General features: G+C 40.1%; 1 protein-coding gene across 3 annotated transcripts; it reads left to right on the plus strand.

Moving 5' to 3' along the window:
• The first annotated feature begins 131 nt into the window (after positions 1 to 131).
• On the plus strand, positions 132 to 18,249 carry ptpa (protein phosphatase 2 phosphatase activator). Of its 3 annotated transcripts, none has more exons than XM_046374945.1 (11): positions 132 to 227; positions 1,168 to 1,277; positions 1,731 to 1,817; positions 3,160 to 3,285; positions 4,235 to 4,352; positions 5,168 to 5,267; positions 6,033 to 6,157; positions 7,905 to 8,005; positions 12,325 to 12,432; positions 12,883 to 12,945; positions 17,265 to 18,249. In XM_046374945.1, the coding sequence occupies exons 1-11, from the start codon at positions 203 to 205 to the stop codon at positions 17,337 to 17,339; spliced, it is 1,038 nt and encodes a 345-aa protein (XP_046230901.1). In that variant the 5' UTR covers positions 132 to 202; the 3' UTR covers positions 17,340 to 18,249. The 3 variants fall into 3 exon arrangements, with proteins under 3 accessions (XP_046230901.1, XP_046230903.1, XP_046230902.1); XM_046374946.1 differs by having other exon boundaries at positions 174 to 261; XM_046374947.1 differs by lacking the exon at positions 12,883 to 12,945.
• Positions 18,250 to 18,331: the final 82 nt, after the last annotated feature.

Below are 18,331 nucleotides of genomic sequence, written 5' to 3' on the forward strand. Positions count from 1 at the left end.
TTAGTTTCCCTCGGAATCAATAAAGTATCTATCTATCTATCTATCTATCTATCTATCTATCTATCTATCTATCTATCTATCTATCTATCTATCTTAAACAAATGATGGCATATAATTTTATTTTCGTACAGAAGAGGGCAGTAATGAGCTGTGAAATTTTTAAATCTCCCTAAAACCCACGAAGAAGTCTGTCAGGCTAGCCATGGCGGAAACAGAACAGCACTCAGGTAAAGCATATCTGAATGCTTCTGCTTAACATTAGTAAGTTCTGTATAGCTTTTATTATTTCGTCATTAAAGCTAGTTGCGTTGTCATCCTCTACACATTGTCGTGCATAACGCATTAACTTTCACGTTAACGTCAAGTGTGTATAACACCGTTGTCCTCTGAGAAAGCTATCCATACATATTTTGAATAACTTACGATGCCATTCCGTCTTTTTTATAGACTTCTGTACCGACTTGCAGCCGTGCCTTGTCGCAAACATTCGCTGACAAACTCTAAAAAAAAGTCCTAAGTGATTCGCTTTGCCGTGTGGTGCTGTAAGCTAGCACGTAGAGAGAGTTTTCAGTTAGTAAGAACATCATCAGGACTGAATGGCTTGACAAATGCAAAGCAGCCATGCGCAAAGAGTGATTAAACTGTCTGATTCAAGGACTAATCCAGGAAATCAGTATTCCACTTTCGTTGATGTGTTCGAGCCACAAGAGATGCATGTAGACATTAATTGATAGAATTGAAGTCATATAGAAAGAGAAATTCTGAATTTGTAGATTAGATTACATTAAATTCAACTTTATTGTCATTACACATGTACAGGACAACGAAAAGCAGTATGTCTCTGTCTAAGCTTGAAAAACCTGTATTTGCCATGATGCAGATTTAGCATATTTTTATGCATCTGTCCTTCTTGCTAAAATGTTAAACTCTAACTCAATGTAGAGTAAAATTGTAGAATTAGAAATATCAGATTTGGTGAGTACTGAATTCACCTAGTTGGAAAACCTGTTGTAAGCTTCCATAAACCAAAAGATATCTGCTGCAACTGGAGTCTTTAAGTGTGTCTTAAGTGTCTTTAAGTATCTCAATATGTCAATGTGTCACTATATATTTTTAACTTAACTGGTATTAATCTAAAGTTTAACAAAACTGTCTCTACTTATTTAGGATCTACTCCTGAGGATGAAGCACCAGAAGTCACAGCCAGCAATACCTTCATGGTGCCCAAGAAGGAAATCAGCATGGTGCCTGACATGGGCAAGTGGAAGCGATCACAAGTAGGCTGTTCTCTGTGGCCTGTTTTTCCCTGACTTTATATGCTTTATACGATAAGCACTACACCAAAAAGAATGTTGGACCAGCCATGTCTCTCAAATCAGCCTTTAATACGCACTCCTTTCTTACAGTTTAAACATGACTTTGCCATTAAGTTAAGCTTAGTGCTTAAAGGCACTGTTCATACCTGTAGTTTGGTTTCTGTAGTCGTAAAATTCTGTTGTTTAGATTAATTCCAACAAAATTACAACTCAAAGTCAGAATAGCAGTTCAAGTTTTTGAAATGCATATGTGAAGAGTTTTCTCCGATTTAGTCCTTCATACATAGTCACACATTTGCCTTGTTCTAATCAGTATCATTTTTTCAAAGAGCATTCCTCTTATTATCATATTTTTGTTTTGTTTTGAAGCAAAACACAGCCACATTTCATTTTTTAACATAACTCTTCTTACAGGCATATGCTGACTACATGGGCTTCGTTCTCACTCTGAATGCAGGTGTGAAAGGGAAGAAGCTTACATGCGAATATACAGTGTCCGAGGTACGTTGTCTTTCTTAATAGTGTCCTCTAAAAGCAGACATGCACTGGTAGTCTTATAGATACATAAGGATTGTTATTGTTGAGGGGTAAAGGACAGTTCAGGACAGGAAAACAGCACTCACACAAGAATCAGAGGCGTCATTCTTAAAGAAGCCCAGTTTCACTACACTGTAAGAGACCATCACTTTGTTACACAAGATCAAACATATGAACATGGATGTGGTGGTGGAGGTCTTATGAGTCTCAATAGGATGGAAGAAATAACGTTTCAGCGCCAATCTTGCAGCTGACTCTGATTTGATTGTTTTGATGACGCCGTAAGCCCCCCAACAAATCTAAATTTAAGGGAGGAATTCCTCTCAGTTTTGGCCTTCTGTTCACACAAAGTCAGTATTTTTCCTCTCTCAGCAGAAGTCCATTTTCAATAATGCTCACCAGAGTGGAGGAATTTGGAACTGCAGGTCTCGTGTTGTAGTACAGACTTTTCATGCACGGTCAGCTGCTGTCTGGTACCTCTTCTAAGAGGATAATATCCCTTTGCCTCACAGTACAAGTCAGGTCAAGTCAACTTTATTTGTATAGCCCATTTTTATAAGCAGTTTGTCTCAAAGGGCTTAACATAACATCAGCAACATCCTCTGCCCTTCGACCCTCACATCGACTAAGGAAAAACTCCCAGAAAAACCTTTAACAGGAAAAAATGGAAGAAACCTCAGGGTGAGCAACAGAGGAGGGATCCCTCACCCAGGACGGGCTGACGTGCAATGGATGTTGTACAGGCAGGAAAGCAGTTAACAACATGAGAAATGACATTACTAAAAAGACAAGTAAAACAAAATCTCAACTGTTTAGTTTCACTTTTTGCTACCACCTCAATATGATTTTAACATTTCACAAGTTATAAGAAAACTATACTAATGAAAATTATAATGAACTGCTGTAACATTCATGTATTCTTTTTTTATGTGATGTTGAGAATCACTATCCTATCAGAAGAGTGTTTATGATCTATGTCTCAGTGCTTTACTACACAGTTACTGTTGCTATTAAACTGCATTTATGAGCCAGGAAATAATCATTCTTTCATAGGTAGCAATTTGTTTGAGAACAGAAAGAGAAAAGTGTGTCAGTGAGAGCAACTAAATGAAAGTTCTGTCGCAGCAGAACATAAAGTGATACTAACCAGCTTAGGCCCAGTAGAGTGAATCATGTCTGCTCACATCCACCCAACCCTGAACAAAATATACTTGTTTATTGCTTGCTCTTCATTTCTTTTTCTGCTCATTAAACCAATCTGGTGACAATTATGAATCATATCAGTTACTGATGTCTCACCTGACAGACAGTGGAGAAGTTATTAGATCTTCTGGGGACTCTGGACCGATGGATAAATGAGACTCCTCCTGTTGACCAGCCGTCACGCTTTGGTAATAAGGCCTACAGGACCTGGTACGCCAAACTAGACCAAGTTAGTATACACACACACACACACTCACACGTACACACACAAACAGAGCCATGAGTTTAGAATAATTAACAATTTACAGTACCAGTAGGACTGGGTGTTGGTACATTTAAGGTAAAGCCCAATGACATACATATATATATATATATATATATATATATATATATATACATGTGGTTTGACTCACAGCCAATTACTGCAGGCATTCTTGGATTCAATGCAATGTGTGATTGGCCCACTGTCACAGCAGCTTTAGCGCATACAGTCTGGTGTGGTGAAGTCGAGCGTGGTGTATTTGACAGAGCTGGCAGCTCAGTGTGCCGAGCTATCAAATGAAGTACTCCATTGTTATTGGTAGCAGACAGTTCCTGCTGCTGGATTACTGTTGTCGTGCACAGATACAGACCCCTCTGTACCACGGCTATTCTCGGTTTGTCCACACAGCAGGTGGAAAAGACTGAGATGTAACCTAAATGTAGCATCAGCCCTTGTTCTCTGAGCCTTTCCCCTTTAGCAGGTTTTGCTAACGGTATGATAATGTGAATGGCGTGTTTTGTCAATGCTTTGTTTTAAAAGTATCAATATCTCAAAAGTGCAGAAAATGTCTAAATCGGTTCAATCAGAGTAAATTTCAGTTAATGTTACCTAACAGTGAATAACTAATAAATACCCAGTTTAAAATAAATGCCTGCCACTGCTTTCGCATTAAAGTGCACTGGATGTGAGACACGCACAGGAGGTGACATACTATCAGCAGTAGTTTTACACATCATTTGCACACCACATGGAGTAAACCGAGCAGACTGTGTCACAGTCACATCTCCTAACGAGGTCAGTATCTGCAACCAATACAATGAGACCATGACTGTCACACACTCTCTCACATCCATGTATATGACCACGTGCTCAGATTTGCCTTGCCAGACAGGTGATTGTGTGTGTGTGTGTGTAGGAAGCAGAGGCCTTGGTGTCGGCAGTGCTTCCTGCTGACAAAGGTGCTGCAGCTCCAGAGATAGCTGTCTATCTAAAGGAGTCTGTGGGGAACCCCACCAGGATAGACTATGGAACAGGTAACAGTACTTAATGTCTGTGTTTACTTACTTTACTTCTCTCCAATACTATAACTCCATACAAACCTCTCAGATCAAAGGTGCTGGTGCCCTAGACTGCAGAGCTTCATCTTTGTTTCCTGTCAGTTGTCCATTATGTGTTATTTAATAAAAGATAATACGTTCCAAACAATGCTTTCTAATAATAACGCCAGTACAAAACAGACAGTAATATATTTTTGGCCACCATGAGGCGCCATGCACTGCAACTCAATTATTCTGTAAAAAGTAGGCTTGATTCAGAGCTTTACAAAAGGTAGACATTTAGACAAAAGGCCAAATACCCTGTTAACATTACGCTGAATAATAAACACGATCGGATCGCTTTCAGTTTTCCTCAGACAGCACAGGACAAAAGCGTGGGTTTGCTCAGTCGTTTAGTCTACAATGGAGGCACGAAAGCAGGTAGAAATGGTGTCAGATTGCCAGTCTGACTAAACCCTCAGTCAGTCTTCGTTTTCCAGGAAAATTTCCTGCCCGGTGGCAGACAGAATTGCTTAGTGAAAGCGAGGTTTATATGGTACCAGTTTAAAGGCCAGTGGTGTCATTATCTGTAGTCATTGCTTTGTCCATTCAGTGTTTGCTTCATAAAGACACTTCAAAGCAAAACCCAATTGGCAGTTTAAGATCAAAAGTAGGAGCTTGATTAATCAAGTATTGTTCCTCAAATACAGAAAGGAGCACTTAATGGTGAATTACAGTAAAGCAAATATAGACTGCGCACTGATTCTGCTCCTGTTTGAATACCTTTAATGTGTGTGTATGTATCTTTTCAGGTCACGAAGCTGCTTTTGCTGCGTTCCTCTGCTGTCTTTGTAAGGTTGGAGCTCTCAGGGTGGACGATCAGCTGGCTATTGTTTTTAAGGTTTTTAACAGGTGAGTTGGTACTGCTGTACTCTGCAACATGTTAAGCAGTAGTGTGAAGATAATGTGACTGAGTTCTTTTTTGTTTATTTGTTACACACTTGATGTAGCTCAAGGGATGGTAATTTCATTGTCTCTATCAGTCGGGTTCCTCCACTGAAATATCTCAACTACTGAATGAATTGCCAAGAGATTTTGTGCAGAAATTCATGTTCCCCAGAGGATGAATGCTTACCCGTGCTTGCGTCTCAGTCTGAATGAAGATAATTTGCAGTGTTGCAAATTAGGGAGCAGGACTGCTTCATGGCAGCTATTTACAGTATATGTGACAGAGAAATTGTTTGTCCAGTATTTCATTCACTCCGTCAACAAGACATTATACATACTTTATACTGTATATATACCATTGTAGCCATTGTAAGCCTTCCAGTAACGATCAATAATCTGCCAATTATTTCAGTGTTTATCTTTTAAAATGTCGTCAAATGCACATCATAATTTCCCAGAGTCAAACTAACATGTTCACATGGATTTTGTCCAACCGAGAGCACGAAACCCAACCCTCTTCATTTATCATCACAAGTGCTAAAGAAAAGCAACAAGTGCTTCCATTTCCGAAGCTGGAACCAGCAAATGTTTGACATTTTTACTTGAAATATGACTGAAATGATTAATGACTTATCAAAATAGTTTCATTAACTTCATTAACAGCAGTTAGTGTCTTTGTCGATTAATCGGTGAATTGTTGCAACATCCTGTGTGTTTCGTTTTTTTCAGGTATCTCTCAGTTATGCGGAAACTGCAGAGGACCTACAGAATGGAGCCAGCTGGAAGCCAAGGTGTGTGGGGACTGGATGACTTCCAGTTCCTGCCATTCATCTGGGGAAGCTCCCAGTTTATAGGTAAGAACTGCTGCAAACAGGAGTGGCAGGGCTGTCGGTATCTGAAGGGGATGCAGTCGGAGTTGTTGAGGGTGGGCCATGCAGTGAATTGATGTTGGAATTACACTGTCAGAATGGTGAACAAATGTGTGAGTGGCTGCGTGCAAATATTATAACATGTTGGTGAAAGTAAATCTTTTCAGACGAGTAATCCATATGTATGAAAGTTGGCATTGGGGAGTGTGGGTTGATGTGAATCGACCAATATTATTGAACTAACCCTAACTCAGTCCAGGCTGATTCCCACTGACCTTTTACAAACAAACCAAGAGGAGTAAACATGAAGTCATACAGACTGACTGTTAAACTCATTGATTGGATTGGATTGTTTTGATGATGTCACCCTGCATCATCAAAATTACATGGACCCACCGGGGGAAATTAGGTCATGCAGCACATTACTGAGCCTGATGTGTTTGCTTATCTTGTCCGGTGTCACAAATGAACACATAAACATACATCAGCGTGATAAGAACTACCCAATATGACAAAAAAAACATCTTTGAGAACAGTTTATTTGATGTGAATTTTAGTTTGGCCCATGTTCCATATGCTAACACGGCTTGGGAAGGGTTTATAACCTACACTGAAGCCAGCCTCCAGGAAACAATCAAAGGTGTTTTGACTTCACTTTCAGGGAGCTCTGATGTTGTCCGTCTTTATATACGATCAGTAGTATAGACTGAAATAACTCAATGTTAGTATTATAGTAGTACTAGTATTTGTATTGAAATATCTCCGGTCAAATAATACCTGTGTCCAATGAGGAAAATAGCTGTTTGTGTGGTTTGACTCACAGCCAGTTACTGCAAGCGTTCTTGGATTTAATGCAATGCGTGATTGGCCCACTGTCACAGTAAGTTTGATGGGTGTGGGGCCAAGCTCAGTGTACCTCTGGTTTAACTCACTTTCTGGTTAGGGAAAATCACAGAATTCATGTGGTGACCATTGCATGAAAAAAAATATAGACAAAATGATAGCTCCATAAAGTGGCTCCAGAAGGCTCCAGAACAGGACGTAACAGGAACTTCTGACCGACTAAATACTGATCACTACTGCACAGACTCTGGCTCCACATAGTGTCATTAGTTCATCCATTGTTATATATGGCAATGGTGGTAACGCACATGTGTTAGCATGGTTACCAAATCACCCTTTCTGATTACAGGCTGTACATTGCAAATCATGAGATGGCAACCCCAACAGTTAGGATCAGCAGATCTGTTTAACAGTAGTTTAGCCTCAATTTAAATTTAAATGATATGTTTGGTCTTTGCTTGCACGTTAAAACATCAGAATTTGATTGACGGCATCCACAGCACCCTAAAAGACTGACGACAAACAGGTGTGGTAGGACCTGTAGAGAGCCCCATAACCTTGGACTACATGGGCACTTGGAATTAATTGAAGGGCTGAAGTATAGGTGGGTATTAGGACATGAAATGCTCTAGAACAATAGTAAGATAATAATAATGGTGATAATAAGCTTTAATCTCAAATCTAAAGCAAGAAGTGATCTTTCAAATGTATGTGTTTACAAAGCAAAGATTTGTGATTTGTCACAGGAAAAGTATTAGTTACACCAATGCTGGTCCTGCTGTGGCAAGAGCTTGACTACCCAACTCATGTTGTGAGGAGAGTTCAGGGGAAGGTAAATGGTGACACCTGCTGGTGATTGTGTGCACTTACAACTCACTCTCACTTTCAGATCACCCCACACTGGAGCCTCGGCACTTTATCGATGAGAGGGTGGTGAACGAACACCACCAAGACTACATGTTTCTGGACTGCATCAAGTTCATAAATGAGGTGGGATTATAATCATTATTATTGTTGTTGTTAATCAGTCTCCTCGCCAGGTGAATGGAATGTCAAGTGAAAAGATGTTATGTTTGTTTTTTTTTTTGTTTTTTTTAAGTGATGCAAATCTAGTAAAACTGAAACACTGAAATACTTGATTTGCATTTATTTGCTGTTTGGGATGTCATATTTATATTTCTGCGGAGCTTTTGAAATAAAATTGTGCATATAGATAGAAAATCCACATATTACCAAACAGTTACTTTTCTAAATTAATACTTTGAATTTGCCATTAACTCAGGGGAGGGGAATTAATTTTTTTTCCAGCTATCACTCAGTTTCCAGAGTTTTGGTGTCCCAAACCATGTGGTGATTGTGAACAATCTGTCAGTCCCGCATTACAATGTGGTGAGGTATCCATATGTGGATTACTTGCCCCCAAATGGACATTAAAATCTCACTGTGTGGTTGAATTCTTCAGGGTCTTAAATTACAATTATATTTAAAATTCCATTTTGAAACACCTTATCCTCTCTCTGTCGGATGTGCCATGTGTACTTGTGCAGACTTTGTTCTGATTTAGCATTTTGGGTTAAATTGGTGGCCCACAGCTGACTGTGGTTTGTCCAGGAAAAGGAAGACGGGTGGGGGGCAGATGGATTCTGTTGGTTGAGCGCCAGAGCAGGAACCATGCGCTTTGTTTTTGGTTTGTGGAGGAAAAGGAGGGGAGGGAAGTAAAGGAGGGCGTTGGTGGGGCAGCTACATCCTTTTCCTCCTTCCCGCTCAGAAGCACCACCCCCTCCCCTCTTTTTCCTCCTCCCTCTCCTCCTGCTGCTGCTTGACCTCTCCCTTCTCCTCACTCTCATGAAAGGATGCTGCTGTTGTGTCAAGAAGGGCCTCTGTGGTTCTCCTTCTCTGTTACTTCACGTTTTTTTTTGGTCGCTTTGCTCCGTCTTTTTTCATTTGCCTTATTTTCTTTTTTGCGTGTCTTTTTGTTGCCTTTAGTGTGGTGGTTTTTTTTTTCCCTTTGGGCTTTATTACTGAAACACATGCAACACCTATGAGAGAAATACAGTCATTAGCGCTGGTGAAAAGGGTGCAGAGTTTGGATTAAGAGCAGTAGATTTTTGAGGACGATCGCTACCCAGGGCACCATTCAACCACTCAAAGAGACCTCTATTTTGTTCACCAGTTCATTCATTAAAAAGTTGTTGAAGAGAGAAAATAACAAGCTCGCTAATGGTCAGTTAGCAAACTCGGTGGCTTGTTAGATAGTTTTGCTCACTAACAGGACTCCATGTTCACACAGGTCATTCAGGAGGATGTAACTGTCTCCAAACCGTCCCTTTTTCTTGGAGCAGTTTATATTTAGGTTAGATAGAAGTAGATGGTGCAACACAGATAATACGACACAATTGCCCCTTCCATCTTGGACTCTCCCGCTCTTCGTCCCCTCAAAGATCGCTGACTGGTCACCAGTGCAAATTTGTGGGTCACCAAACTCTAAATGAAAGAAATTCCCACTGGAAAAAGTTTTGGATTGAAGGCAGTTGGTTAACAAATCTTTTTAGTCCGCTATAAATATTTGTTTTGCGTACAAGGACGACACAATTTTCTTATTTTCTAGTAGGTGTCCATTACAACATGGGAGCAAATTAAAGGTGGTTCCAGTCAACAATGTGAAAGGAGTATTTAACTGTAGTACTGAGAATTAATAGTTAACAAATTAACTTCCAAAATATGTTGAATACACAGTATTTTGCCGAGTATAAAAGCTTGTCCTTAGCAGTGGCCTGGTTTCAATTCCAGTCCAAAGCTCTCTTTTCTTGCCATAACCTTCAGCTGTCCTGTCCCTTAATAAAGGCCCAAAGCCCAAAAAACAATTAAAACAGTATTATGTACAGTATTTTCCTTTGGTAAGTGCTATAGAATAAACATGATAACACACTCTTTCCTCTGTCACTCGCCTTATTCAGTCCTGACTGCAGGCATATTTTTTCTCTTTTGTTTACTGTTGCACAGACAGGCCTGTAAGCATGCAACACTTCATATGTACACCAAAGTACTTTCCTACACACATGTGGATACTTCAAACTCATGTTCTTTTTTTAATTCACACAGAGGGCTCTAGTGTGTGTGCGTGCGTGCGTCGTTCTGAACATGAGTCACTTCCTTCCCCACATGCTGCTGTGAATCACTCCTTCCTCCAGGGAATACGGTCTGTCTCCACCCCCCTTTCCTCCCTCTTCCATGCCCTTCCCCCATGTGTTCTCATGCGAGGCCCTGGAAAGTGTCTGGAGCAGTGTGAGGAGGGGAGGATGGGGGGATGGAAAAAGGAGGGGGTTGTTAGATTGATGCCCCAGGGTCTGGGTTTGGGTTCCTCAACCTCTTGGGAGAAAATGGTGAGAAAACGGTCTCCAGTCCTGACTTCATTCATACATTTATGAATTGTTTTGTCGGTCTTACTTGCCACAGTGACTGTTTAGCTGTTGTTCTCCTGTGTGTTCTTACCACGTTGTCTGTCTACAAGCTAACACACTCGTGGAGTCCAGAATTAATAAATGTTATTTCTGTGATGCCGGAACTGCAGTGGGCCTTTTGTTCCTCGTGTTCTTTTCATTTAATTGATTAGATGAAAACAGACTAATCAGTGTTACAAGACCTCAGTATAATCAGTTTTGTTTCCACATCTTCATGGGTGATTGAGGAAACTTGAGGAAAGTCCATTATTTTTTTTTATTTTTTTTAGAGCATTTTCAGTCACTCTTTCTTCGTGCTCTGTTATGTTTCTTTCAGCTCCCATTTTATGTATGTCATTGTCAGGACAAACCCTAAAACAACTTTTTAAAAAGCAGAAAGATTAACCACACGATCACAGCATTAGAACCTATATAACCAGGTCCAGTGTGTGCTTATATGCTTTTAGTTACATTTCCAAACATCAACAGAGGAGGCACTGTTGGGTGCTGCTGAGTCCGGCTTTTAAGCTACAGTCGTCACTGAAGCAAGCCAGCAGCATCAGTAGACTCCATAGGGACTTAAATCACTGCGGTGAATAGACTTTCTTTATTACAAAGTGACATGGGATCTATGATCAGAGTATAGACAGGGCACACAGTATATTTTGTCACAAATTCCATCTCAGACCTATATTTTATGTGTATATCCCCATTTTCTGGCATTGATATCACCTTTCCAAAACATGTCCTTCACCTGTCTTTCAGTATCTACGTGGATTGATTAAAAAGCTTGCAGAAATAAGGAGTTGGTGGTCAGAGTTACTTATGAGCGTAATACTGTTAAAAAAGCCACAGATGAGTGTTCATTCAAAACAAAGTTGCAGACAGAAAAAAAAACCAAATAAACAACCAAAACCATGAGCTCAATGACCCTATAAAAGACCATAGAGCTGTAATGTCAAGAGATAAGACTCTGTGGGTTGTCCCTACAAGCGACCACATTCACATGCAAGTATTTGGGTGACAAAATTTGTTCCAGCCTCATCCTGGACTGTGGGATAAATCAAATATCTTATCTTTGGGCTCCTTTTTGTCTTTTGTACACAGCACGTTCTGTTCCTGTACAGGACATATTACTAGTACACTTCCTTCATTAACACTGGCATTGTATTTCCGACGTTCCCTTTCTGAACTAGTAACCTTTTTAAAAACTACAAAAAAAAAAAAAATAAAAGGAACAGTACTTGGCTTTAAAGATAAATATAAAAGGTTTGACATTAGTTGAATGGAAAAAGCAGCTTCGGTCAGCTTTAATGTAGTTATTGAAATCTTCTGGTGATCCATTCTTCCCTGAGTAAAACATCTCCACTGCCTATGAATAAGCTCACTGTGCTCCAAAAAACTCGTAGTTTTACCAAAATAGGGCTTTTCTGCCATGAAAATGGGTCACCATTGAAATCCACTGTAAGTGACTCAACTCAGGCAGACCAAAGTGTCATCACTGAAGAAACTGAAGCTTTTCCAGCCAACAGAGGGAGTGTTTGATTCTCCAGAAACTGATTTTGAACATATCCCTTCAATTGTGATTTCAAGAGGACTAAAAACAAGGTTTAAAACTGTTATTAAAAATCATATTGGGACACAGACACACTGTGTCTGCTTATATGATGATATGATGAACATCATTCCCTGCCTTGTCATTCTCCAACAAAACCAATAGTTTGAGAGTTTGAAATCAAGTTTGAAATCCAGCACCAGTTTGAGTTTTCCTTTGTCGTTAAACTCGAGTCCTGTAAGTTTTGTTAAAGTGTTGATGAATTAAACTAAACATGTCTCACTCCCCCCACTCTCTCTCTCTCTGTTCTGTAGATGAAGACTGGTCCGTTTGCTGAACACTCCAACCAGCTGTGGAACATCAGCGCCGTTCCTTCCTGGTCCAAAGTCAACCAGGGCCTGATCAGAATGTACAAGGCTGAGGTACGCCAGCTCCATTCTCTCTCACTGTCACTGATCACTCACTGATTAATAGTTTGGTGTAAAGAGAGCCCATCCAGGCTTTAACGCATGTAGTATTGTGTACTAGTATACTAGTATATAGTATAGTGTAGTATTAGTGCTTGTAACCTTGGCTGACCCTAAACTAAACTCTAAAGAACCACAGAAAATCACAAAATGACCTGCACAAGTACAAACAAATCTTCAGATTGGTGCTCTCCTTTGCTAACAAGACAAGCGCTCATAACAATTAATTCAAGGAATTATTGTATTTATACCATCCACTCCTGTATTCACTCACTGTAGACAATACTGTATTTTTTGGTGGATGCTCCCGAACTGCAAGGTTATATAAAAAATGGATGGTTTGACCCAGTTGTTTATTCATCCACTCTGGACTCTAGAGCTCTTAGTCCTCTCTATGGTCACCAGGTTACCACGGTGGAGATGGATTACAATCACGGTCAAATTCTTTGTGCCAAAAGTTCACCAAAGGTGAAATTTTATGTTAACGCACTGAATTTTACTTGACTTGCACAAACAAATTCACAGATTGATTCGTTCTGTTGAAATAAACTGATTTCAGTCTGAAGCGACACTCTTAAAAAGGTTGGTGTGACCACACTTGTGTTAAAAGATTTTTCCTTTAGTCTTTCCAGTAAATGATTAAAAACAAGACTTATACCGAAGTTAGTGCACACATGCAGGTTTTTAGGTCACTTCTTTCCCATTGCCAGTAGGCGAGTTTGCCTTTCTGCTTTTCTTTTGACACATTCAACATCAAAAACTCACCAAAACAGCAAACAGCAGAAAGCAGCAGATCCTATAACCCATTAGGCTGCTTCCCCAAGACATTAAAACCTGTATTAAAGAGTCTTAATAACATTCACATTCACACATTAAATACATCATTTTTGCAAGTAGCTAAAGAGTAAGCCATCTCATTTTTTTCATCTCATGCACATGCGCAGCACCATGTGTTACCGATATGGAGGCAGTGGTCTGTTTTTAACATACATGTGTTCATTGTGGTGTAAACATGGTACCAGTCCAGTTTACATCACAGAAGTGGGTTAGGGAAAGATTAGCAGAAGCTTTAAAGGTATCTTTTCTTTCCAAAGTGGAGCTTTTGAGACTTTATTTTAGTTTCAAGTTAAAATGTATTTCTCTCAGTTTTAACTGAATTATTTTGTATACAAAGAGGCCTAGCTATGTGTAATGCTCTTTCCCCTGCTGTCAAAGTGTGTTTTCCCTACGAAGGTTTTGAAATACACATGTTCAAATAAGAACCCCCTTTAATGGGGGGGGGGGGGTCAGGAAAGTGCTAACAGAAATGTAGCCGCGTAAAACTTGATTTCTCGTAAATCCTTCACTTTGATTATTGAAAGGGTGTTTTCTTGTTTACATGACATTTGAGAAATTAGGTTAGTGCAGAAAGGTGACTGTGACTACGTTCTTCATTAGTAGAACGCCCTAACAGACTATTTCTTTGGACTGTAGAGAGGCAGGAAAGGGTTAAGCGAAGAATGGAGAGAATGGAATTGTGTGTGTGTGTGTGTGTGTGTGTGTGTGTGTGGGCGGTTGGGGGTGGGGTTGGGGGGATGTCTAAACCCGTTCTCCCCGCCTGCATGCCCACATCCTGTGTTTTCCAGAGCAGCCTGTGAGTCTTCCCAAAGAGCTGAGGGGCCAAGCTGTCTGCCTCTCCCTCCCCCTCCTCCCCCTCCTCCCCCCTCCTCCTCCTCTGCGTTCCCTTCATTAAATCCTCCCCTCCCTCTGTCCCGACCTTCCTCCAAGCCTGGAGCAGCCATCAGCAGACTTGCATTCCTCTCTCCCTTTTCCTGGCCCCACACAGGGTTTCAGGCAGAGAGCTTTACTACGACTAGAAAGAACCCAATCCACCATTTTCTGTCTGAGAGAAGAAGCGGTTCTTGCGCCCGTTTGAGTGCGTGAATACGTGAAGTGAAACATGCTCTGGGAAACAGTGGTAGACTTGGCCTGTTAGCTTGACTTGAATAGACAGAATTCACAGTGTCCTGCCCATACATGAAAGGAAGATCAGCCACCGAGCTCTTACCTATACATTTTATACATTACAAGGCCCTGTTAGTGTTTTTTGCATATTGTCGCTTGTCTCCTACCAGTCATGTGTAAGTGTTTTTCTTCTTCAGGCAGCCATTTGGTTCAGTTCATGTCAGTGCAGTGTTAAAAGAAAAAACAAAACAAAATCAACTTGCACAAACTTGCTTGAGAGGGATAATTCATCACTGTGGACATCATGTCTGGTTTATTGTTCTAAGTCTCAACAAGTTCATTTACATACTGAAGGGAAATGATTAAAATCCAGACTGCGCGGAAGGAAGGCAGCACATTCACACACACTTTCTGGATCGGGCTGGTGTTGTCCTGTATTGTAATATCTCATAAAAAGCCCAAAAACAACAACTTTTTGACTTCTAAACTCTGTCTGTAGCTCTCAGCTCCAAGCCCATTGGCTTCTGCTGAAGATGTGATAAAAGAAATACTCGAAAATCTTGTTGGGTTTCCAAAATGGGCTCAGTGTTTATCAAACAAGAGGAAATTGTTGGGGACTAATTTTTCAGGTGTATTAATTGACATTTGGTGCTCTGTGTGTCTGTGCGTCCATGTCAAGCAGTGTACCGGTGTGGCTCCCTGCTTTTTGGGACATCAGTGGAGGTCTGTGGAAGAAGATAAATCAGGCTTTGATACACACAGAATAATTGTTAGTAGATAAGTTCATTTGTGATTGATTTGTGGGTAACAAGGACTGAAGGACTTTAAGGACTGGTGAAGCCTTTTATGACAAAATGATCTACAAATTAGAGGTGTAAGAAAATATTACTACACTTGAGTGTTGTGGTATTATGTTTTGTGATGCTGTACTTTACATATTTATAGTTTACATGCAAAGATTTGTGGCAGTAGTTCATTTTGTGCTGTGTTTGAAGCCCTGAAAGCTAGATAGCTGTAATACATCTTCAGCTATATGACCTGAGAGATAAATATATCATCTTACATAGAGCATTTCAGTGTATCCCAATATATTGAATTGTAACCCCTGTAACACAGCATGTGTCCTATCAGCAGATTCTTGCCAACACACAGCCTTAATGCAAATGTGGATTAAGTTTGGAGACGTGTCATCAGTGGGTTTGCCATAACGTTTTTCAGCAGTCTATGCTAATCCATTACAGTAGGTTAGTTTGCACTTAAACCTCCAGAATGAACACCTTTAAATGTTTTTTTATTCAGTGACCTTTTGATGATTTTACAGATTTTCACTGAAAAAACATTCGTTTAGACCACACTTCTCTGAGGCATGTTTTTGTACCCCAGCTCTGCCCAGGTTATCATGACTGATGGTGTCTCTGCACAGACACGCCGAATACAAGAGTTCAGTTCCACCGCGTTCCCTCAGCCGAGCCTCCCAGCCCCCACTGCAGACACCCAAAACCCCCACCCCTGCTCCGCCAAACCTTGGGTCCATGTCTGCACACACAAAGGGCCTCCTTCGGTCCGCTCTACGGCCATTTTGATCACGTTCAAAGTGAAAGGCCAGCGGGACGAGTTAACAGCAACACTTTAGGTCAAGGTTAACTTTACGGATGTGCTTCACTGAAAGACAAGAACAGGTCCTGTCACTGAACCTCAAACAATGAAAGGCCTTATACACAACCACAACTTCTACACCTGCATATATGAACTCATTGTTAGGGACAATCTTTTGGCATCATTTCTTCCTTACTGATAGGAATGATGCCCATAAAATCAAAAATAAGTTATTAATTGTTACCATATCAGATTTGTTGGTCAAAAGGTATTGTTGTGGCTTTAGAGCCTATGTGTTGAGCCACCACAGATTCTCCAGGGTTTTCCCTAAGCCGGATGAATATAAAATCAGTGCGGAGAGCATCAGTTAAATGACTTTTCCCAGCTCTAACAATTTGGTGTCCAGTGGACCACTTTGACAAGTTTCATCATCACATTTTTTGGGTGTTTGCTTAATATCTATCTGTCTATGTGAATTTTTATGTACTTTATGCACATAAATATGATAATAATAGTCCAAAATGTTGTGTAATTGCATTCCATATGGTCGGCCGTCAGCCAGTATCAGGTCAAGTCAGCAGGTGAAATTGTCTGTACTTATACAGGGGAACTCCCTTTAACCTCTCATGTGAAGCATAAATCCAACTTAACTGCTTTGAAAATTCTCTCTGTTCCTCCCGTTACTACTGGGTTAGAAGAAAATACCTTTGGATGTATTTGAAAATGCACTGGAAGAAAATGAAAATGAACAGTCAGTTTAAAGTGGCTAACATGCACGTTTTAAGACTGATAGGGTTAACAAGCTGGGACCAGATACAACTCATAGACAGTTTTTTTTTTCTCTCTTAAGTCTATCAAGGTCGGGATCAGGAGTCTAAAGAGTTCTGGATATTTTGCACATCTCTGCAGTGTCAAATGCATGGAACTGTATTGGCACACATTTACAGCCCTGGAAAGCATTTGTGGTGTTGCACTCAGTTGTACAGGAAGAAAACAATTAAAGTAGTTCTACAAAGAATTAAAGAGCAGGCATGAATCATCTTTTTTTTTCCCAAAGTTTAACAATTTATTGGATGCCGCTTGTCCATTTCCATCAGCGTAAAGAAGGTTTCAGGCACTGTTAGAGGAACCGTGGTGCACTTTGTTTGGAGCATACTCTGTCTTTAAATGGTTTCTTGTTTTATCTCACTTTTCTAATGTTAGTAAAACAACCCCTCTCTTTTTTTTTTTCTCCCTCCTCATGCCAGTGTTTGGAGAAGTTCCCTGTGATCCAGCACTTCAAATTTGGCAGCCTGCTGTCCATCCAGCCAACAAAGCCTTGACGCTCATGCTGCGCACACAATGGAAAGACCAAAATCCTAATAGTTTTCTTTTCCTCTGGCATCCTCGTGAAAATACAAGAGTAGCAGAAATGAACCACATGTAGTTTGACACGCTCATTCCCACATGTGCACGCATGTGGTCATGAAAGCTTACAGGCCATCCATAACGTTAATGCAGAGCATGTTGTGGATGAGCTTTATGATTTTTGGAGCATCTTTTTATTTTTGTTATTGTATTTATAAAATGGATAGAGTTTGGATCAGCTCCTTTTTTTTCTTTTTTTTTTTTTTAGGTAGTGTGCTCATTGAAGTTTAATGCTTAAATTTGCCTCAAAGTTTGGATCCTTTTAAGGTCGGCTGTTCAAATCATGTTGCAAATTTACCAACAATTTAAATACCCAACTCATCCCAACATGCAAGTCGCATTAATAATTTGTTAGGAATTAACTGAACAAAATGTGTTGACATGTCAGTGTCCTGCTCAGAGGGAAGAGCAAAGGGTTAGATCTTTAAGGCTTCCAGAACAGCTCATCCCAAATTTCTTGAAAAGTCGGTTTAAGTAGGAATCCTTGCATGAGCATTTATTTTTCCCTCATAGTCTGTCCCTTACCAGTCAGTGTCAAGGCTTTATGCTCTTTCTTTTTTATCAGTTCAGCTATAGTAAAGACTGTAAATTGATAAACCATACCTGAATAAATTTTTGTGGTTGTGCTGTGCAGCTTTTTCCTCAAAGTTCTCGACCTAAGTGGGAAATTGTATATTTTTTTTACCCAGATTTGATTCCATATTTAAATGAGTGTTAAATTCTGCATATGCTTCAGCCGACACATTTTAAAGATTTTGGCATATGTTTTTAATTTAATAAAAGAAAAGCTATTTTTGTGTTATTAAAGTGACTTGTCAAACACGATTTAATAAATTTCGCCCTTTATCTTTTATCTGATGACCCAAACATGCACTGCCATGCCTGCTGGAGAAATATTTTACACACA

The sequence above is a fragment of the Scatophagus argus genome, chromosome 20 (assembly GCF_020382885.2).
Source record: "Scatophagus argus isolate fScaArg1 chromosome 20, fScaArg1.pri, whole genome shotgun sequence".
NCBI lineage: Eukaryota > Metazoa > Chordata > Actinopteri > Scatophagidae > Scatophagus > Scatophagus argus.

Excerpts from the sequence above, each read along its gene's own strand:
- ptpa (XM_046374945.1), top strand. The coding sequence starts at position 203 with ATGGCGGAAACAGAACAGCACTCAG. Across the intron at positions 5,268-6,032 it reads GTTTTTAAGGTTTTTAACAG|GTATCTCTCAGTTATGCGGA; the intron begins GTGAGTTGGTAC and ends CGTTTTTTTCAG. Across the intron at positions 12,946-17,264 it reads GTGCCAAAAGTTCACCAAAG|TGTTTGGAGAAGTTCCCTGT; the intron begins GTGAAATTTTAT and ends TCCTCATGCCAG.